The sequence below is a fragment of the Tauraco erythrolophus genome, chromosome 3, assembly GCF_009769465.1.
Source record: "Tauraco erythrolophus isolate bTauEry1 chromosome 3, bTauEry1.pri, whole genome shotgun sequence".
In the NCBI taxonomy this organism is placed as follows: Eukaryota; Metazoa; Chordata; class Aves; order Musophagiformes; family Musophagidae; genus Tauraco; species Tauraco erythrolophus.
In genome coordinates this window covers 17,286,148-17,310,007 of record NC_141467.1, presented here as the reverse complement: position 1 = coordinate 17,310,007, position 23,860 = coordinate 17,286,148, and the positions used below count along the sequence as shown (strand labels likewise).

Here is a 23,860-nt window from a genome sequence, read left to right as displayed (position 1 = left end):
ATAGACCTTTTCTGCTTTGAAGGGGGAAGATCATGGGGAAAAAATGGGAAAAGAAACAACAATAAGACAAAGTTACAAAGGGGGAAAGGATATCTGTCTTGGTAATTTCTCTCCAACTGAAGGCTACGTTTTGTATCATGTATAATATCAGATCTGTAGGCCAAGATCCTCAGAGACAGCTAAGTGACTGACTTCAGAAGATACGGACCTAAGTGATTCCTCTTTTTCCTATTAAATTACTTCATGTCTCATTGCAAAGAATATCCTTGAGTTAAAAAAGGCAGTGGCAATATGAGCTCAGCACAACCGGAAATTAGGCATTTGAAGGTTAACGGCTTCTGATCATTGTATCTTTCTGCAGAATAAACATTTCCTCAAAAAAATCTGTTGGTTTTTTTTCAGTTGGAGAGAGACAAATAACCTGGTTGATAAAAATATCTCAACTTGTCCCAACTCACATTTTGTTGATTGTCATGGTTTGAAGTGGGGGGGGAGGTCCGGTGGCAGAAGCTGCCCATCACACCGGACTCCCATCCCCCTCGGGGCTTGAGCCAATCGGCGCCTCTGTGAATTGCCCAATTTACGTAGGACAAAGGAAACGGAAAGGTGTGCCCTTTGCCCAGGAGCGAGGAGAAGGGAGGGGGGCACGGTCCCCGGCACCCGGCTGGGCCGGCGCACCACCCCCTCCCCCAGGATGGCGGCGGCGGAGCCACTTGGGGAACTCGGGGAGAGCCCCGCTGCCGGGGCGCCCACCGGGCCGAGTTCACCCAGAAAAAACTGAGATCTGAGAAACGGCCACACAGATAAGAGGTCAGTGAAGATGGAATGGAACAACGTGTGCCGCGGCTGAGTCCCCCTTGCCAGCAGCCCCTTTGCAAACAGTCCTCGGTGGAGCAAGCAGAGACCCACTCGCAGCCCGTGGAGGACCCACGTCGAGAAGAGATGCCAGAGCCCGAGCACGGTACGCATCTAGAGTCCGTGGGATGATCCCCGCCGATGGGGAGGTGCTTTGTTAAAGGAGATGCCTGAGCCTGAGACTATTGTGAATCATGGGCACAGGTCGAGGCGCATTTACGCATCTAAGTCTGTACGGAGGCGCATTTAAGGTCTGTATGATGACCCACGCCAGAGCGAGTGGCTACAGCTCCTTAAAAGTCCAGGACTGGTAAAGCCTGCACTTGGGGCAATCCGATGGGGTAAGGATTTGCCCCCCAGCGGGCAGGATTCACGCTTTCCTCGTGAGTAGGGGATCCACTGGAGCAAGGGACAATGGTGTAAGGACTCCCTTCTCCTTTAAGAGAAGCGGCAGTAACAACACGGAATGAACTGACCTGCACTCCCCCATTCCCTGCCCCCTGCGCCGCTGGGGGGAGGAGGTAGAGCCGGGAAGAAAAGGCAAAGGGGGGGAGTGGTGTTGATTTTAAGATCTGGCCTTGTTTTCTTGTTATCCTCTCAAGTAACCGTTTTTGTTTGCTTTTCTCTTTCTAGGTAGCTGTTAATAAACTGTTTTGTTTTAAGAAAACAGCCTCTTTTGCCCGGGACCGTGGTTGGTGGGTGCTCCTCTGTTCCTGTCTTGACCCTCAGCTCTTTTATTACATTTTTCTCCTCTCCATTTTACTGGGGTGGGAGAGCTGCGTGGGGTTTAGTTGCCGGATCGGCCTAACCCACGACACTGATGTAAAGCACGTTCCTTACTCTGGTACCTAGTGAGCTAGAACACTGATTTTTTGGGAGAAAAATTTTGCGAAGACAGATGAGAGATGAAATAACGATTTGCTGTAATGTGACAGATCGTTATTTGTATATGTGACCTTAAATTACATAAACTGCATGCACTTTAAGTTTTATTTAAATATTGAACTGCAAGTAAATGAAATTCAAAGTTTATGCCAACTTGGGACAGTTAAATACTACCCATCATATCAGAAATAACAGATGGGAACCTAAAATATTAGAAATATAAACGAAAGATAGTAAGATTCATTTGGGAATTTTGATCAATTAGGATTCTTTTTGTAATTCCAATACGTATATAACTAAATAGATGAAAGAAACATGTAAAGCAGGAGTGGCAAAAGGGATGAGGGACTAGATGAATACAAATGAGACTTCACGTGTCATATGAATCCCTGAAAGTCCAAAGGAATTTTCATCAGTAGAATAATCATGTACTGTGGCTGGAAATTAATAGATTATTGCATATAACCAGGTGTTGGGAAAATTACACCACTACAACAGAATTTTGTCCTAGGCATCATGTCACTAGACAGATATCAACAAATTGGAGGGCGTTTTAGAAGAGCAAGAAAAACTGTCTTGTGTCTAAACATTATAAGTGATAAGAAAAGATTAAATGAACTAAAATATGTTTAGCTTGGATAAGAGATGACAAAAGGGAGACATGATAATAGTCTACAGATAGCTGAAGGTCTTAAACACTGAGAAAGGAAAGATATTATTTTGTTCATCACAGAGAAACAGAGGGACAAAATTAAGAATGGAAAAGTGTATGTTATAGAGCAAAATCTTCCTGGCAGTGATGTATATTATGCTGCACGCAAAAGGAATGATACAAGTTCTGTCACTTGGTACTACAAAGCTAAGCTGGGTAAACTAACGGAGACTGTGCAATAAGGAAAATTTCTAGAAAGATGGACAGAATAATCCTGTTAGTCCCTGTAATGCTAAACTCTGATATATAACAAGTATCTTCATGCTAATCATACCCAGTTACAAATCTGCTCCACTATGCAGTTCCAAATATTATAAAATATAACCGTAAAAGTTGAGGGTTTTTTTAAGAATGCTGTTAAATGGCAGAAAAACAGAAAAGTCACTACTACTATGAGAAACAAGAAATTCAGACTTCAACTAAGCCTGAAAGAGATTAAAATGTTAGAGAAAATACATGTTGAAGCATGTAAACCACTTTGTGTCCTTCAAAATCCCATCCTGCCATTGAAATTTTGTTCCTGCAATTCTAAGATGATCCATTCACTGAGTTACAAGTAAAACTCTAAAAAATCATATCAGCAGATGTATATACATACATATTTGAAATAATAACTCAATTCTTCATTGCTCTTTTCAAATGTAAGTGCTGAACTCTTCTGTTGATTACTGGAAGTATCTTCCGTACCAGTCAAGAATGAGAAGTGATTGCCACGATTTTCCTAAAGGTGCAATCAAGAATTTTAAAGCAAGTCCTCTGTAGACTATGTCTGCTTAGAGAAGCCATGAAGTTCAAACAAGTACAATTAGTTGTAACACAATATTTTATTTTCCTGTGCTAAATAACACAGTCATCTGAAGTATCTGCTTTTAGCACTAAATAGGATAGATTTCCAAAGTCTTCCTTGGGGCTGTAGCACTTGAATCAGTATTAAGTTCCTTTAGTTACTTTTTCATATCTTCGTTTGCTTTAAAGATTAGCCTTGATTCTCAGTCTTGTGGTTTTCTATTAATTTAAAAATGGTCTCTCACGAGGTTTCACAACTGACCAGCCACTAAACATAACACAGCTGGTCTCTCGCCCTACCCTGCCCCCAGGGATGGAAGAGAGAATCAAAGGGGTAAAGGGAAGAGGACTCGTAGGTTGAGATAAGAACAATTTAATAACTGAAATAAAATACAATTAAAACCCAGGACAATATATGCAATAAAATAAAAATACTTTTTCTTGAATAAAACTCTGTTAATATAAAAAATAAATTTCTTAATGAAAAGAAACAGCAGCTCTCTTGTGCAGAACTCCTAGTTTTAATACCGTGGTTTTAATACTGTGATATTCTGTTTAGAGGAAGTAAATCCAGTCAAACTTATCTACTCTCATATAAAAATATGATCTGATATATTTGTAGTAAAAGTTAGAAAAATCTAATGGTAATAACAGCAAAATAACCTCTGAAGTTTTCCTGTAAAATTCTCCTGTCCTTAACCAAAAAATGTAAAGTAAGTGGTAATGTTCCAAAGTGACAGATGCTGCTCTGCCTTTTTTTGTTTATATGTTTAAATAATTTATTTAGCCATTTCCCTGAATGGGAGCAGAAGCTTTCTGTACCTTTACTGAATATCTTCAGAACACTGCTGAGGTGTTAGAGGTCAAAAAAAGAATACCTTAGATGGTTTGCTGTCAGATTTTATCCTTTGGGTAATCCCATGGATACCAGCTGGATCCTGTAAGAGCCCTATACATGCAGGTATATAATAATCTCAGTGCTTATTTGGTTTTTTTCCAGGACATGTACTAGGCATGAAGAAAGAAAGAAACAAACAAAAAACCCTAACAAACAAAAAAAAACAAACTCAAGCTGAAATATGAAAAGGAACCAGTGCCACCACTCAGTAGTTTCTAAGTATTACCATTAAATCTTAACATCTCTCCTAAGTGCCCGGTCAGACACAGTCACAGATGGGCATCTGCTGCTGTTCCAGGTTAAGTGGTTGTCTCCTACTTTCACCTCCCTCCCGATTCTAATCAATATTAGTCCTACAGTTCTCCCAACTGTGATTTCCTTTCAAAATTAAATGGGCCAGTTTGTAAAGAAGTAGTTTGATTTCAGCTGGTTTCTAACCTAACCCGTTTCTCAAATTGGGTTAATGGACAGTTGCCATTGCAGAACTGGTGCTGATCACCCTCTCATGGGTGACGCTTTGAAATGAGCATCTCAAGGTTGCATAGTCAGATGCAACCAAAAAATGAGCAGCCAATGTAGTTGGTTTAACTAGCTTTAAGTGCCTTTACTGCCATATAACAACAGAAAAACAATATGAGCATCAGCAAAAGATCTTAGTGGCATTCCTTTGTTAACAGGTAGCAAAAACTAGAGATGCTCGTGCAGGCGATGCTATGTAAGTGTCAGAATTGTCTCTAATATTATACCACATCACACTAGCCACACCTAAAAATCAATACATCCCCTAATTTACTGACACATTAAAATATTTCTGACAGTTTTACCATTACTTTTCTTTGATCATTACACTCAAAATGCCATATTTCTTTATGATTTTGTAGAGATTTTCGAAGGTACTTGGCACTGATGTAAAGATGTAGCAATAGTCCAAGCTGAGTGTTTTTGAACATCCCACTGAAGTAATGTATCTAGTTTTTTAGTGGATGGATAGCTTTGTATTAGTCAAAATATTTTGGCTTAAAAAGCAGAGAATTTTTGGATTATTTTGATAGAAGTCCAAGTAAGTTGTTGTACTCCTTTGTCCCATTTTCCAAAGAAGTTCACCAGTATAATGTCTCAGACTGATATGCTGTGAGCTGCACTCCAGCTTCCCAGAATGAATCTTATCTATACTGCATATCAGGCAGTGATACTTTACAGAAGTACAGATGGAATTGTTACACTCTGGGAGAAGGAGAAAACACTTCTCAGAACGTTCCATGCCTAACACATGATCTTCCACATAAAAAAACATCACAGTTTGAGTCTTCTGCATATTACACGACTGGGTTCACAGTCCTTCATGCATAGCTGCATACTTCTGTGTTTTTAATCAGGAGGGTGAAGGATTACTGATTTTAGCAGTCTGTAGCTTACCTGATCTGGAATGAGTAATATCAGTGCAAACAAATTATACTTCGCCTCTTTGGAGAAAATCGATCGTTATGCAGAATTAATTGACAGGGAAGCAGTGGCTCAGACAGCCAGACTCTAACGATGGGTCAGAGTCAAGCGACGGAAGCTGTTAAACTTTTCATAAGCCTTATAAATCTTACATAAGAATTTTAGTAAAACACGCTAGGCAATATAGGAAATAAAATATGCTGCAGCTCAGTTATCAGCCCTTCCAAACTGCCACTTCTGTCTGTCTACAAATTCCTGTGCTTCCTCCTCCCTCTCCCTTTTGAGGTTTTGTTATTTTGCTTATCAAACCTTTCAGTCAGCTCCATTGTCTGCTCTGCATTTCTCATTACCAACTGAGCATCTTATCAAAAGCTGCTGTCATTTGGAAAATGCATTGTTTTTATTCAGTTTTAACATCATTTTTCCTGCCTCATTGAGCAGGCAGAACTGCAAGACAGCCAAGCAGAGGGAAAGCTTTGTCCTGTAGTTTAATTAAGTCTCAGTTGTTTGGACTGTGAGCAGCAGTAGAAGGCACTGTTGAATTTAACCCCCTCACTCCCGGCTTAGCAGTCAATATTGCTATGGTGGAAAAGTAGAGCACTTTCTCTACCAACACCACAAATTACAGGTGCTGAACATCATTTCATCCTGATCTTGAAAGGTGTACATTTTCCCTCTGCTCTGCTGCCATGCTCTGTTCTTTCTGCTTTGATCCTGTCCACGGCACAAAGGACCTACCACCCTCGTTTGTTCACCAAGGCACCCAGGCACTGGAGGGTACATCCCACATCTGGTGGAAAGGAGAGCGGGCTCCTGCTTTGCTGGTTTTAGGTGGGGAAAGGATATGCTGGGATGGGCATCTGGATGTGTATTAGTATCTCTGTCAATGGGCAGAGTTAGTATAGAAAGACAGGGAGCAAATGAGTCTGAGTGGACCCTTCTACCCTTAAGAAAGCTGAGAGGAAGAAAAGAGATGTAATGACTCCATCAGATATTCAGCCTCAGCAGAAGTTGAAATGTTATTTTCTACTTGGGTACACGTGACCTAAACACCATGAGATAAGACAGAGATGCTTCCCGGGCCTCTGTTCCCATTCCTAGACTGAAATGTTTTGTCTTCTCATAAAGCACTAAGGAAACAAGTAGCACAGCTGCTCTAGAGGAGAGCAAGACAAGTGGTATAAATTCAACAGGAATAATTTTTGATTGTTTTACTTTTGCATCACATAAATATTAGCTCTGTTCTATATCTTTAGAATAATAAAATCTGAACAAATTTCTCATATTTTTCTCCAGAAAAAAAGCTGAAGTAAAATGCTGATGCTGAGACAATCAAAGAAAAAGCAAATAACAGCAATCATGCTGATTCTAGAGAAAACTGCAGCACACAGTAGGGGATTTAACACTTGCTTAGATCCTCAGCTGGGACTCACTTGGATTGTCAGCTGGCTCTGCAAGAGGAAACACTCAGTGAAGTCAGGAATTGGAGGCTGCATTGTTGCTTTGAAGCTGTTTTGGTGAAGCGCTCATAAAATAAGAGACTGTTCAGGACAGCTCTGACACTGCAGGAGCTGCTGAATTTTCCTTTTTCGTTTCTCCTCCCCAATCCTCTGCATGTACAAAGGAACCCAGAATCTGCAACAATCAATATAAGTATGGAGTAAACTTTTCAAAAGTTTTACGAATTTCATGAGGACCTCAGGCAAAAGTTGCTGGATAAACATCTCCTTGCTCCCCCATGCACATCGATGTCTGACCTGAGCCAAGCCAGGTCCCATCATTTGCTTCTAAAATCAGTTCTCTCCTCCTACCCAAGCTGGAATATCTGCACTGTGTTTTCTTCACACTATTTTCATATTTACTGCCTAAATTAATCTGTTATTATCAATCCGTAGACAACTTATTTACATGAATGGTGACAGCAGTCTTTTTAATTTTCTTTTGTGTTTGCACATACTGAACCTCAGCATGGTGTTTGGATTATCTTTGCTCCTCTTCACAACCAGCCATCTTAGATGATCCTGTGCCATTTTTTGCCACACTCTCCAGCTTAGAAAAGATGGAAGTTGCAGAATCACAGAAGGGGTGACATTGGAAAGGACCTCAGGATCTCATCTGAGCCAAGGCCCCTGCTCAAGCAGGGCCAACTAGAGCCAGTGGCCCAGAACCATGTCTAGATGTTTTTTTTAATATCTCTGTGGAGGGAGACTCCACCACCTCTCTGGGCAACCTGTGCCAGTGCTCAGTCACCTTCATAGCGATAAAGTGTTTTCTGATGTTCAGAGGGAACTCTCCAGTTTATGCCCATTGCCTCTGGTCCTGTTACTGGGCACCACTGAAAAGACCCTGGCTCCATCCTATTCGCACCCTCTTTGCACCCTCCCTTCAGGTATTTATATGCTTTGATAAGACCCCCCTGAACCTTTTCTTCTTCACACTGAACATTCCCAGCTCTTTCAGCCTTTCCTCATAGAAGAGATACTCCAGTTCCTTCATCATCTTTGTGACCCTTTGCTGGACTCTTTCCAGTATGTTCGTCTCTCTCTTGTACTGGAGAGCCCAGAATTGGACACAGTAAAAGCAGAAGTATTTGAGATCTGTCTGCATCTACAGTCAGATGTGACTGAAACTTCCAAACACATGGATTCCCAAAAGTGTATAATTCTCAAAACCCCTGTTACTTAAACTTCATTAACAAGCCTGCAGGCAAAAAAACAAATTAACAAATATATGTGAAACACTATATGAAATAATTATTTAAACATAATAATAAACTTGAGCATTTTGTGCAGGAAAGCAAAGCTAATGTTTACAAACAGACCTAAAGGAGAAATTCCAATTGAAAGAACCTGAAATCTGACTAGGTTGGAATGGTTAAAATAGTTATTCCTCTGGAAAGGGACATAACATCTTTAATTAAAAATGTTAAGAAGCTTGATTTTATACTAGGAAGGTGGTTTCAGGTTTGACTTTCACTGTGCAGAATAACCAACTAACATGCTTTCTGGTAGCACGTAAGTTTTTCTTAGATATTGTTTTAAGTCTCGACCTTTCGTAATTCTCAGTGTCAAACCCTGAGAGGTTCACAGCTTGAGGTGATATGACTGCAGCCATTAAATCTCTGTTTTAATCTCACAATTGCTTTCTAGAATGCTTGAGAACTCCATTGCTGGAGAAACTTGGAATAAGACCCCTTGATCAAAAATCAGGAAGACTATTATTTCAGCCAAAGTAAAATTACTGTGTGTGCCACTGCGATGCGAACAGGCTTTGTAAAATCACATCACCAGGTGGTGCAAGTGTTGTGAAGTAAACCAGAACTATTATGGTCATATTGTTCCTTTCCCCTCACTCTGGCTTCTTAGCTTTTCTCGATTAATTTAAAAGCTTTCCCTGCCAAGTTGTTCTTTTCTGCCTTGGAGATGAATGCACACTTCTTGATTTTCAGCAATCACTTGCCTCACAAACAGGTCATTCACTGAAAGCAGTCTGTAAACTTCTGGGATCCACACATACTTTTAGTTCTAAACTCCTGACTGGCATTTTATAGCTTAATATGATTGCATATGCCTACTGAAGATCACTTGCTGTTTTTCACAAGCTTCAGTAAATTGATGAATTACTGACTGCAAATAAAGGCTACTGGCCTCTCTCAGTTTTAAACTTTGTTTTCAGTTTCTTTTGACTTGCTGGACTTAGGATGTAATATTTCATGCTGCAAATGCTTCCAGGAGTCCGTCTAGGAAAATTTATGAATGTCAAATGAATCCTAGCAATCTTTTATTTGGGAAGGTCTGACTTTCCTCTTGTGCAGGCTTTCTGACTTGTGCCAGAAAGTACTCGCCTTTGCTTCATGTTCCTGCCAGTCCTGTGAAAACCCACATAGATCAAAAAGTCAGTCTGCATGTGCTTCAAAATGACAAACAACGGTTTTTCAGCTCAAGTCTCTGGCTGTTTCCAGTGAACATGCTGCAGCATCACAGAGGGCTAATGAGTGACAGTGTGTTTACCTTCTCCACCAAAAAACAGTGGGTGATCCCTTCAGTCTTAAGTCTATAGATTTAAGATTAAGGTTAAAACAAATCTGTGGGTTTTTTTTTTTTGTAGTGGCTATTGTAGTAGCTCCCAGCCGATCACTGAAACCAAGGTACCACAGTCCTTGGATTAATACAACTGAGTCACTTGTCAACTGAACGTGCTTGTCTGCTTGTGTGCAACTAATCCATTGCAAATGTGAAATAGAACATAGTAATTTAAACTACCATGAAGGATATTGCCATAATAATTTGTTATACCTATCTTGCTTCGTGGTAAAGGTAAAGCAGAGATACAGTTCATTGCTGTGACTCTGCTGAAGAGTAGGAATTCATTGAGCAGCAAAAAACCCCAGTTTCTTTTGAAAGAGTTTATACACAGAGAGGTAGATATTTCCCCCTTGTGTTTGAAGAGAAGTCACCTTTCTGTTCAGTCCCTTTAAGCCACCCAGTTGCTGAGGAGGAAGACAGCTCATTCAAACATAGAGAACGGCAGAGCAGTACATGGGATTGTATGGGGAGAAACTCTACAAGAAGAGGGCGATGGAGTGGAGGATATGATTGCCTGAGGTCATGAAGACAAATTATAGGAGCCAGAGAAGAAAACAGAGGAAGAATCAGAAAGTTGAGGAGAAACAGGAGAAGGAAGTAGGAGCCCTATATCATTTCCAGCATTGCTGGAAGGTAGATAGATGGGATGCTGTTGTGTATATGGCAGCTGAGTGCTCACTGAGCCTAATGAGACTGGAAATTGGGGAGGCTGATGAGGAAAAAACAGATATGTCAGCCAAATATACCCCTTGGGATTCAGAGAAAATGTTGGGATAGAAACCCAGTTTCTATAGTTCTAGAAAGAAGATCAAAGTAACTGGAACAAAGAGAAAAAAATACATCAATTCACTGAGAACAAAAAAGACGTCTGCCAGCAGCAGAAGAAAGGAAGGCAGTAGAGTGGGATGCCAATGAAACTAATGGGATGTGGTTCAGGAGGAAAAAGGCAGAAACCATCTGTGGGAGAAAGAATGATGGACTGTGAAAAGGAGACTGATATTACACTGCCAGAGCATAGGAGACGTAAGAAAGCAGCAGTCAGGAGGACTGAAAAAGGTAGCAAGAGATCTGCAGCAGGAACTGGGAGGTTGAAGTGGTTAGCGTGAATAAATTAGAACTTGGATTAGAGGTCTTAAAAATGGTTGAGGAGGCTGAGACTTCAGTAAAAGGCAAGGGATGGAGTAGGGCTAAAATTGCGACAGAAACAGACAAAAGATAACAGGGCAAGAAGTGTGCAAAACTAACCAGAGCAGCTAAAAAGGAATGAAAATTCCTGGGACCTACTATTTTTCATTTGTGCAAAACCAACTGGCAAAGCATCTTGTTCCCCTCCAGTGTGATGCTATACACAGAAAAATAGCTATGACTTAATCTGTTATTATTAAATGAAGAGGCATGAGGTGCTGGAAATAGATGTCTCAGTCTTTCTATGTTTGTATGTAACTATAAGACACATTTTGATGTCATAGGATGGAATTATTCTTTCTGAAGAAAAAGCAAATTCAAAAAGAGTACACAGAAAAAAAGAAGAATTATGTGATTGGAAGGTCAAGCACTTTCCTGTTACATACGTAGCTTTAACTAATCTTGTTTGTGCTTGTACGTTAAGATAAAGTGTTTAAGGATTCAGGAAGAAACCTACTATTTATATTTTCTTGATCTTTACTTGACAAAGTATTGCACTGGGAAAACAGAACCTATCTATAAAAGTTTCTATATCACTGTGAACTAGCTCAGAGAATAAATAAGGCCTTTCCTCTGGAAGTACATGCAGGGAATACAGTCTTGTCCCCAAGATACTGAGGGCAGGATTGGCCTGTGAATAGTACACGACTTTTTTCTTTCTTTAATGTCACAGTTTCATGACTCTGGACTTGGAGAGGAAAATGCACAGTCCCCATAGCTTTCCTGCTCTGGGTGGTTCTTGCAGTTCATAAGGCAAAACTCTTGAGTCAAGCAGAGAAGATCTGAAGAGCAGTGTTGTGGCACAGAATGTGAAACTCATTGTAATTGGAGTCATATCTGAGGTTCACATCAGGAGCAGATACCCTTTCATGCTTTATGCCAGAAGATCATCTCCAAGGAAATCTGACAGCTTCAAAGGTCTCAGTGCAAAGTGGTTGAACTTCACACACACTGTTAGATAAAGTTCACTATTACAGAAAGTATTGCAGATAATTCAGTCTCGCCATCCATTTGCACTTTCTTTTTCTTTAGACAGCCCTGTCTATAACATTCATGCTGTATGGAAACATACAGATGTGATTTTTCAGAAGTCTTAAAATTCCTTTTACCAGAATTACAAGGATCTTTACTGAAAACATTTGGATATTTACAAATTACATATGTTGTAATACACTACAACAAAGATGCTTTTTCTTCCCTCCCAGACGGCTTGTAACCATTGTAAACTAGAGGACTCTGAGAAGAACATGAGATCATTGTTCTTTTCAGAAGTGCTTTGGGATTTTTAATGGCCACAAAGTACGTAGGAATTCATCTTAACATTTATGCCGAGCATTTCTTACAGCACTATGGACAAAATGGGAATAGACAAAATAGCTCTCCTGAGACACGTAAACTCCAGATTTAACACAGTTTGAAAAGCAGGTGCACTGGGGTAATGTTCCAAAACAGCTACAAAGCCGATCACCCTTGCAGGTGTTGAATACCTTCAGCCTCTTTTCTCCTTGTGCTTAATTTCCTGTTTCTTACTGAATGTGTGCTCTGTGCCCTTTCATTTCAACATCTCTAACAAACATAATCTCTCAAAACAAACCTTTAGAATTCCTGACTTGTCCAAAAACTTGATTCCAGTAAGAGGAGAAAAGAGAAAAATAATGTAAACCTCAACGTTTTCAATGACTTCAAACAAAATATTTTTTTTTGGCAGCAAAATTCTTTTCTAACAACTGAATCCAGTCTTCATTCTTAGCTGTTATCTCCCCCTTCCTGAGGTGTCTAGCATAACAGAGCTGAAGTTTTTGTTTGATAACAGGGATTTAGTTGCTGTGACTAGTGCTGCTTCCTTTCATGTGAGCTGTTCTAGCCTGCTTTGTTCTCCAGAGTTTTGCCTTCTGTTGCATACAGCGCAGATTGGTCCTTTATCCCAGTCTCTATTGTTTGGCAGATGGTTGATTTTGTTGTTGTAATGGGCATCTTAATGGCCACACTGCTCTAGGAAAACATTTCAGAGAAAACGAATGGATTTGTAGAGAAACCGTGCCACCCAGCAAATTCTATGGGCTGTTACCTCAAAGAACATTAATTGCTTTTCCATGTTTGTTTAGAGGGCATGTTTGAATATTTACTCAGAAGATGCATTGATTCCTTCTTTAAAATATGATTAAATTAATGAAGCCATTCTTTACATCTATGATACAAACTAGATTTTAAACAGCTGAGAGAACATAATTGGCTAAGACACATTAAGAAGTTGTAAATACATGCAACTCTTTCAAACTAATTTATGCTTTTCTAACTTCTGATCATGTACGTTTTTCAGTTAAAGGATATAAAACTTATCGAATATTGAACACTAATACATCAGTAACTAACATTTGCATATAATTTCTTTTTCTGCTTGGACTAGTCAGCATTTGGATACAGGTAGGTTCTTCCAGAGAATAAGAGCATGTTCAGAGCTCTGATAAATTAGTAATGATAATTACTTATCATTAAATTCAAAGAGCTGGAGATCAAGTTGAATACAAAGAATCAAACATATCCTCATGTAAATGAGAGCAAAGGAAGAGATTTCAGGACTGACACATGAAAATGATAGAAATAAGTGATCTTATAAAGCTGGACGAGAGCTGCATGGAGAGGTTTCCAGCTTAACCTTTTCAGCCTGTCAACAGGTTTACTGGAACACATCCCTCTCCTTAAAGCAAAATATCTCCCTCCAGAGTCCACTAAATTCGATGTATAGTATACTTCTGGGTAGGAATGGGTTACTCCAAGAACTTGGTTACACTGGGACACAGTTCATGTTTTTCCCTGGGCATAAACCAGCTGAATTGGTTCATAAAAAGTGGCTCTGGGAGCACTTCTGTAGTTTCTTGGTATAAGGAGTGGGCAAGTAGAGCAGTGAGACTAAAATGCAAGGATATTTTTTAATATTCCTGATCTTTTAACTGTAGATGGACACACAAGTAACAATTTAAGAGTTAGAAAAGGTAGACATGTACACTTTAAAATGGCTTAGGATTCACTTTTATAATGAGCAAAGTGTATGGAGAAACCATTGTGAGACGATTTTTTCTATGTAGTTGCAAACGTAGGAGCAGTAACTAAAGCACTTGAGTCTCCTAGGAGGATTTGTTAAATAAAAAACTCTCACTGAGGAGTGGTTATACATTCAAATGATTCTGCTGTCATATGAAAAACTACCAGACAATATGATTAAAGGCTTGCTATCTGGTTGCAAGAGAGTATGGTTTTCAACAGAATATTGACTTCAGTTGGGTTATTTTCATAGGCTACCACCAGGGAAAATGTTCCCACTTCAGTCTTTATGAGTGAAGGTTTAGATCTTTTTCCAGGGAAGGAATGTGTCACAGATTCATGAATAAATACATTTCTGTGTTAGAAAAGAATGAAGAGTGTATTTAAAAAAAAAAAAAAAAAAAAAAGAGGAGTGAAACAAATATTAGTAATAGTTTTAAGAAATAACAGTAAATTGATGAAGCGGGAGCTAAACACTCACTGTTGCTTGTTTTTTTTTGCATATGATTGTAACATATCATCTAGCATGTTTATTGTACATTTTGAAAATATAAGAACTGAGTCAAAATAAATGTAGTTAATAAGCGTGGATTAAAATGTCCAAATTAAATTTATAGTCATGGATGAATGTGTGTGCACTTGGTAGACACTAGTGGCATTTTCCTGTTCCATCATAGTTCCATTTGATAAACATTAATATTTTAAGATTGATGACTTCCATTATATCTGCACTATTGCTCATGAAGGTCTGGGAATAAAAACATTTCCTGAAGTGAGGTATGTCCAGCATGAATTGGTACTGGAAGTATGTATAATGACTACCCATATCTTAGACTCTGTCTGCACTGGAGCTCCCTTATTGGTACATGAGTCTGGTTCACTTTATATTTTCTAATGTGGCTGGAAATACATCAGCAAAATCAATATATTGCATTTGTATAACAGCTCCCCTCTCCCTTTTATTTCAGGAAAATGAGCTATACCAGTAAATGAGAGGTTTTGCTGGCAGCCGTTTGCTTGTACAGAAGTCTGCTGAGCACAGTCATGTCGGTCAGCAATCACGTCCCCACAGCCTTAGCCAAGACAGATGTAGCAATTATTCATCAAACCGTTTGTTCTTTGCCAGATGTAAAGAGTGAGTGGCTCTTGTGAAAGGGGAAGTACTCGCAGTCACCCATTGAGGTATAACACAGACATAGCATGTACAGTCTCCTTTTTCACTACTGTACTTCAGAGATGCTTTTGTGGAAGCCCCAGCCACCAGGCAAAACAACGTTGCTACTGCCTTAGTCTGAGCACACCAGGTCTGAAGTCGTGTCAGTGCATGGTAACTTATATGATAAGAAGCTGTCAGCACTTAGTGTGTTTTTCCAGATAACCCACCCAAACCAGCATCTCTTTTCAATATTTTTCAGAGCAGCAGTTATCTCTTACAGTGACAGACTTGGAACACTTTATGTCTTCTTACTAAGCTCTTTGCTGCCAAGTCTCACTGTCAGCAGGACTTCGGGTTGTCTGAGAGCTATTGAAGGAGGAAAAGCTTTCTTACCTAACAGAGCTGCTGCCAGCATCGAGGTCTTGTGCTGTCACTGCACCTATAATGGTCCCCACAGGCGTATCCTCATAAACCTCCATTGTGTACATAGGCTTGCTGAAAACTGGAGGTTCATCCATGTCCAACACATTTATCTTCACAGTGGCAGTATCTTTGAATGGACCCACTGAGTGAAATCGATGGTCAAGATGGAGATTGGAGGCCTCTACTTTAAAGGTGTAGGCCTTTTTTGTTTCAAAGTCTAGCGGCTGTAGAAAGAACAGAAGTAAAACATCAGATTTGACTAAAAATTAAACGTTGCAAAATCACTTTGGCAGGATTAATCTGACATAACTTAAGATGCCTTCAATGTAAACTTCAGCTCCCAAGCTAATCATCTAAGCTTGTTTTGCAGTTCATTTCGTGCTAAGGTGGTTTCTGAAATAGGCCAGATGAATCATTCTCAGGAGATGACTCTTTCTCCACATAAAAAAAATCAGGATGACTGGCATGGATGTAAACAGTTACACTGTAGATGTCTGAAGTTAAATGAGTGAGACTGATGTCTTGCAAATGAGCTATGTGTAGGTTAGCCAGAGATTTGCATTCACAACTCCTATGCACAGGCAATCAGCTGGCTCTAGCTGATCCAATTCCTTAAACAGAAGACTTTAATTTCTTTTAGTAGGGAAAGCTTTCAGAGGACTGTGACAATGATGGAAATGAGTCCAATTGAAAACTGATATATACCAATGGGTCAAACTAAACTTCAGCTATGGCTTGGAATGTGAATTCAAACTTGATCTGAAGCAAGTTTTTCCTGTAAAATGTCTATTTTGGCAGTGAACTGCTATTCATGATGTATATTTGAGCCACATGTATGTTGAAAAATGCAGACTCTGATTCTGCCTTATGATCCTAGGTGTAATCCATAAGTACTTGAAGACATCATAGCAGCTTTTGATCATAGCAGCTTTTGTGTACTTCTCTGGGTTTTTGATGGAAATGCATCCTGCAATCAGATTGTTTTGGTGTGGGTTTCAGTCAATGTACATCCATTTAATGCCTTTGTTTTTAGAAAAGTAACCATCTCAAAAACCTTAATGCAGTCTTATTTAGTCGAAAAGACACAGAAGCTTTATCTTCAGTTAAAGGGTTTGTCTGCATTGGCTTTTATGTTGGTTTTAATGTGACTGACAAAGTCTTTTCCTGATGTCTGGGTAACACTGGCACCTAGTGGTTTCTGCTTGTAATTGTCAAGTTGGAAATTTTCTAACGGAAAAGGATATGCTATCTGGAAAAGAGATCACAAGTGTATAAGCAAGAATATTTCAATGTCTGTAATTTTTTTTTTTCCCCCAGCCCTCATTACCGCAGCATTTCCAGTCATTTGTCACAGCCAGGATAGATTCAAATTCTGCCATTTTCTGTCCTTATCACAACAGGACATAATTGGCCAGGTGATTGGCTGGTGTAAATTGAAGCAGCTCCATTAAAATCAATCGAGTTACCTTGACTTGCATGAGCTGAACAGCTAGAATAATGATTTTAAATCGTTATGAAAGACTTTATGATTTTAATAGACTAGATGGTCAGCCTTTTCTGAGCTGGGGATTTAAAAGTAGCCATCCAAGTCTGTATGCCATAGAAATAATCAGGCTTGAAAGCTGAGTACTACTAACCAATCCACTATCACATGCAATTATCCTCTTACAGACAAAATTCCCAGTAAAAGCCAGTATGAGTTATACCTTCATGACTGGACTGATAGAAAGAAAAAACTAAAGCTAAGACGAAACAGACAAAATTAAGTGCAAAAGATCTTGTGCCCTAGTGGTGAAATCCTAAGCTGTTGCTTTCACTACAAACGGACATGGTGCTGCATCACCCAAATTGTTGTCGCACTGCCTTTTCAGTTTCATACTATTCATGTTCAGTTATGCATTGCCAAAAAAATTCCCCCTAAACAAACAAACCCTCCCCCACAAGAATCCCTGTCTTCTCCAGCTGATTATATAAATCGTTAACATGTTTCCAAAAAATATATCAAGAGGAGAAAACTTGGGATTGAAAGAACCAGTCTGGAGTGCAAAAAGTCTAAGTATGAAGAGTTAAGCTAGAGATAAAAGATTAAGACAGAGAAAGCTAGGAATCTAAGCTCTCAATTAAGTAGTAATTCTAACTGACACCTTGTATGTATCTTTCATACCCTCAGAATTGCATTAAAACTGTTCAGACTGGCTCCTGTGATGAATGTTTGCAGACAGATGTGCTAATGGAAAGAGCCATAACCTATGCGGTCCTTGCAGACTGTCTTTCACTGAGCTACTCTTCAAGGCAGCAGATCACAGTCCTTGGCCAGTGCCCAGTTACGACTTTCATGATGCAAGAGGTTCAGAGTGCTTTTTTGAGAATGGACAGAAGGGAATAAGGTTTCAAGCAATTCTGTGCATTAGTGTGCTCAGGCTGGCATATTTTACTGTACATCTACCCAGAAGATATGTAAGTGGCTGTTTCACTTCTCTCCCCTCAGCATTGTGGGGCAACACTATGGTATATTTTTGAAAACAGTTTACCCCAAGAAGGGAAAATGTTTTCCCACTGTAACCTCAGAGCAACTCCTTCTCTCTTTCTGTCCTTCTATGGGTTTGATGATAAATATAGTAGGAGGTTAAACAATACGCGGTCACTGCAAAGCACAGATGGTACTCAAAATAAGAAGAGGTAGGCTGAAATTGCTGAGCCATCGTCAGAGAAAGAAATCAGTGACAGATTCCCCAAAATAGCAGAATTTAACCTTTTAATATAAGTGAGGATAAATCGCAGCTGAAACATCTGTGAAAAAATGGGGAACGTTGCAAATGGTAAATCTAGTATTTAATTTCAAAAAGATAAAATTTTTGTACAACATGTATAATGCAACAGAAGAGTATGGTTTTAAAGTATTGTGTTTATGGGGACTCCATGCTACAATCGCCTGATCAGTTCTGGTCTTCCCAGTTTTGAACAGTTGAGTCATAATGGATAGCAATTGACAGTCTCAGAATTTGGCATTTGTCTGATATGCCCAGAGTCTGACTGAAAGCAGAAGAACTGAGTGTCTGACTAGCTCTGAGGCAAAACCTTTTGGATTTTTAGTTTTGAAGATGTTAAAATAGCATTTCATTGTATTTTTTTTTTTTAGTAAATACCACTAAAAGCTGTAAAGGAAATGAACGACCCACGCAATATTTTAGCTACCTTTTTTTTAAAAAAAAAAACCAAAAAACAAACCCACCATACTTTGCTGTTACGTAACAAATGTCTGACGGTGCTAAGTCCTATTTTCATTTAAAAACTGGAGTGCTGGTGAGTATACAAACATAGCAGAATGTTTGAATCTTACAGAAAAAAAACCCACTAAGATTATTGAAATATCTTTCAACTAATCAAATTTTAATGGAATGGCTTCATAGAGGTGGGGTTTTTTTAATAAATTACCAACAGAAATATTTATTTCTTCTATAAAAATAACTACATTCAGAATGCTGTATTTGAATAAGGCTTTTGTTTTACAAAAGTTACGAGTTTTTCCACAGTAAAATATTAGCATTTTTGCTAATATTACGGCAATGTCTTATTAACTGTGAACTCTTCAACAATTGCAGGAGAATTTCTAATTGATCTTCTAAGTATCAGTAACAGAATAGACGAATTTGGCCCCCCTACTGGTTCTTATCTGCCTTTTCCTATGCTGCGGTTACAAGCTGTTCTACATAGCTGCATAGTAAAGCTCTATCAGCATATACACAGCTGCTTGCAGCAAAGGCATTCTACAAATCCCAAAATCAAATAACACATACTGACAAATCACTTTATCTTGCAACTCTGGCAATACCATGAATGGACTTATTTAGTATGACTAGGAAAGTGCATATATAGCTCTGTGTTAGAAATAAATATATTTTGAAATATTACTGTTTCCCATATTCATGGTAGAAGTTAGGAAATGCCATTATATAGATATATCCATATCTTAATTTATATATTGGATAGATGGATGAATAGATGGATAGATAGATAGAGAGAATTAAAGAACTGAAAGAAAAAAAAATGGGCTGAAAGATATAAGGAATTCTAATGAGAAGCATGGTAAGGGTGGGAAAACACCTATCCTGTCAGTTTGCTCTACTTCACAAAGGGGCAGGATCTGAAACTCTGGAAATTTTTGCTTTTTATCCACACATTAGAGATACAACAGTGTTGTTTGTGATACAGGCTTTCACAATCCAACCTACAATGATGGAAAAGTCGTATTTTGGGATGAGACTGTAAGCCTCAGGACATATTGATTGTTATGGACAGTAGCACTGGGTTGAGAGGAAGTGCATATTAACAGACTTGTCTTCATACTAGCACTGTGCAATTGTAAAACAATTCTGTGTCGTATGTGCCGGTCTCAAAACCAGGCAACGCTTTCCCCTCGAAGATGGGTTGAGCATCTGCATATTTCGTGAAATACTGCCAGCGGACTATTCTCCGTGTATTGACGTATTTCAGTAACTGCTCTTCTGCACCGGATTTTAAATAGCATAAGGAAATAATCGGTATTTTAGAGCAAGTTGATTTATTAAAGCAAGTTCCAGATTAACCAGGAACATTCACTAATTACAGAGATGAAAATATACACTAAAAAACGACGTCTGTAGGCCAAATCTACAGCAAGTGCTGTAGATTTAACCAAATCTGAAATGAATGTTTCAAGATTTGATGGGAAGTGGGGAAAATATATGTATGTTCTGTATCTGGAGAAGGGGAGAAGCTGACCAATGTCAGGGGTTCAGCTGGTTAGTGCTCTCAAGCATCTTACCCATTTCTACAGGTGCCTTTCACTGTTCCAGGAAAAACGGAACTCGATAGCTGTCTCTGCAAACTGCAGAGACTGAAGATCTCTTCTTCCTCACTCTTCCTGTCATTCTTCTCTATGGCTGCCTTGATCTTCATGATTGCGGCTGCACCTGAGTCACCGCTTTCTGCCTGTACTGAAGGGCTTAATATCTCATGCTCTTCCTCCTCAAAATGTAGAACCACAATTCCCACTCACACAAATCCCCGAGTTACGGTTATAGGCAGTCAGTGCCTATGCACACACCTGCAGAGGGTATCCCCTGCCTCTGAAGATTGAAGGGGTGGGGTGAGCAGTCTGTACAGTCTTGCTAGTAGAGAAAGTGGTAGTTGTAATGCAATTCTGGCTGAGGGATGTCTTACGCCCACTGTTGTGGGGTACAGATGCTATCAGACTGCTCTTACATTATAGCAACGTCCCAGTGCAACGTACATGGGCTGTCATGAGCAAGAGAACTCAGCTTAGTCAGCACTCAGACTTCTACTTGCCAGCTCCAATTAGAGGCTTGTTAAAAGCAGCCTCTGAAGTTACAAGGAAGCGCACATCCCAAACACCTTCCTGCAGCTATTGGGTCTGTTCATCATACCCTCGGTTTCTCTTATTTTAGCCTCACTAAAGTTACTGTTTCCCATCATGCAGGGCTGTGTCCTCTCTGACATGCTGCAATTTCACAGATATAGCTCTGTCACCTGATCAGTCAGCACTGGTACATGCCTTACAAAAAATAAGACGCAGATGTTCCACGAGCTTCCACTGACCCACATGGAGAAGCTCACCCAGTATAGTGCAACAGTGTAGGATCATACCAGGATCATGCCTGATCGATGTAGGATCATGCCTAGAAACAGTTGTGCTTTTTTTCCTGGGTTTTAATGGCACTGCATAAATTAGTAAAGTAATGTCTGAGCCTGACTCAGTGCTTGAACTCAGCTCAATTTCTGGATTAGCTTGAGATGAGTCAATTAAGAGGCTTCTGCATACAATGAGCTTATCCTGTAAACTTATCCTCATTTTAATAAATTCAGTGCCCTCAGTGAAGTTTGGATCCTTCTGTTTTCCTTTTCTGTTGGGTATGGTCATTAAAGATATCTTATCAGTTTCAATGAAGACAGGAGCTTGCCTGCAGCTGACACATTTTCCCTCCATACCTGGGAGCACTTCTCCTTCCTCTACCTGAGGCCACTCCAGTACGAAGGAGATGGTCCCTTCTGTCACCTTGCTTCTTGTAGCTTACACTCACCGTAGTTTGCTGAAGCATTCAGGTAGGACGACACATAGTATATAAACATAAAACTCAACAAATACTGTATTAAATAGCACTAGACAAGGAAAGAAGTTGATCCTTCCATTCCTAATACAGTAGTATTTCTTACTCTTATAGAGAACTGTACGCAGCAAAACATTTTCCTGTTTTTACTGATACTGTTTTCCTTTATTTTGAGAGAAAGAGGAAGCTATTACAGTACTAACCACACAGTGGTGCTAAATGGCATTTGCATCATTTCTTTAGCAGAATATAAGAAAAGCTATTCCTTTTTTAATATACGTTAACACCAGAAAGGTAGCAGTAATCAAGTTTATATCGAATGATATCATGAAAATAAATTAGCAACCAAAACAGATTATTTAAGATATGCACCTGTGATAGTTTGATGTGGGGGGGTGTTCTGGTGGCAGGAGAGGGGATTTGCTCCCTGTGCCACCAGATCTGAGTCCCATCGCCCTCGGGGGGTTGAGCCAAATTGGCGCCTCTGCGAATTTCCCTATTTAAGTTGAGACAAAGGTGCAGGTTTTTTTGGGCTTTTTTGCCCAGGAACGAGGAGCGGGCAGGAGGGCACTGCCCTCGCTCCCGGCTCCCGGCCAGGTGGCTGCCCGGGCCCGGGCCGGCGCCACGTGCTCAAGATGACGCCAGGGGAGCCGCATGGGGGACTCGGGAAGCACCCTGCTCCCGGGGTGCCCGCCGGGCCGAGCTCCCTCAGAGAGGATTAAGATCTAAGAGAAAACAACCACAACGACCAGGTCAGTCAAGATGGAGCAGGAGGAGGTGTGCTGGAGCTGAAGTTTTCCCTTGCAAATTGGTGTGAAGATGGCAGGCAGCCCCTCTGCAACCAGGGTGCACTCGGCGGAGCAGAGACCCACTCGTGGCCCGTGGAGAAACCCACATCGGGGAAGAGATGCCTGAGCCCAGGAGAGGTCGTGGAGCATTGGGATGCACGATGAGGTACTGTTAATAATGGGCATGGGATGCACAACGAGGTCGTGGAGGCATCTGGAGTCCGTGGGACGACCCACGCCGACGCAAGTGGCAGCAGCTCCCTAAGAGACCGAGACTGGTAAAGCCCGAACTGGTGCGATCCATGGGGAAGGATTGCAATCCTGCGGGTAGGACTTACGCTGGAAAAGTTTGGAGATTTTTTCCTTGTGAGTAGGGGATCCACCGAAGCAAGGGAAAAACGGTGTAAAGACTCCTCCTCCTTTGAGAAAGGAGCGGCAGTTAACATCATGGATGAACTGACCTGCACTTCCCCATTCCCTGTCCCCCTGCGCCACCGGGGGGGAGGTAGAGCCAGGAACGAGAGGAAATAGGGGGTGGGGAGGTGTTGTTTTAAGATCTGGCCTTGTTTTCTCTTTCTCCTCTCAAGTAACCGTTTTCGTTCCCTTTTGTCTCTTGTTAAGTAACTGTTAATAAATTGTTTTGTTTTAAGAAAAAGCCTGAGTCATGTTTTGCCCAGGACCATGGTTGGTGAGTGCTCCCTCTCGGTTCTTGTCTCGACCCTCAGTCCAAAAACCACAACAGCACCTTGTTCAGCTGTAGCTGTTCGTGCCCATTTAGTGTCCGAGAAGCAGAGAACGGCCTTTTGCCACTGCCAATGCACTTAGCATGCCAAAAAGAACAGTTTGGCTGGTGCAATTTTTTATCCTCAAATGTATTTTCCACCAAAAATAAATGTAGTCCAGGAAGGCTTCATTTTTCTTGATTATATAGAAATTATGTAGAAATGTCTCCACATGTTTTTGCATAACAACAGAAGAAAAAAGCGTCTATGCACTGACTGTGAGTTTCTGTCTGCAAGAAATTTTTCAGGAAAAGTAAAAGCAAACTTTATAAATGGTTTTGAAATGGCTCAGTGCTGATTTAGTGCAGCACTTACAGCATAAGAATATGCTATCATACAGAAAAAAATGCAAACCTGTTTTTTAAGTACATGGCACTTGTTATTAGTGACTTTGTTTATTATTTATAATTCATAATTGAAAGTGTGAGTCCTATTTGTTCATCAGTTTTGATTTAAAAAAGGACTTAAATACATACCTAACTTAAATATTTGTGTTATCTCACAAGGTCAAATCAGTATTTTGAACATCATGCAGTTGAAATTGCTTCTGTGTAGGCAAAAGAGTAGTGCTATTGCAGGCTTGAGCAGTACAGGTAGCATGCGTTTTAACAGGTGTCTACAGAATTGTGAATGTCCAGCACCTCTGAAAATCTGAAAACTGCAACCCATGAAAACACATTTATTTTATTACAAGTGTAGAGAATATGAAAAGA

General features: G+C 40.1%; 1 protein-coding gene across 3 annotated transcripts in view; it reads right to left on the bottom strand.

The window, feature by feature from the left end:
- The window catches only part of CDH12 (cadherin 12), a 172,857-nt gene that overhangs the window by 27,118 nt on the left and 121,879 nt on the right, over positions 1–23,860 (bottom strand). For all 3 annotated transcript variants that reach the window (XM_086609021.1, XM_086609022.1, XM_086609023.1), the window contains one exon: positions 15,441–15,694. In XM_086609021.1, the coding sequence (XP_086465147.1) occupies positions 15,441–15,694 (254 nt within the window). The remainder of the gene's footprint in view (positions 1–15,440; positions 15,695–23,860) is intronic.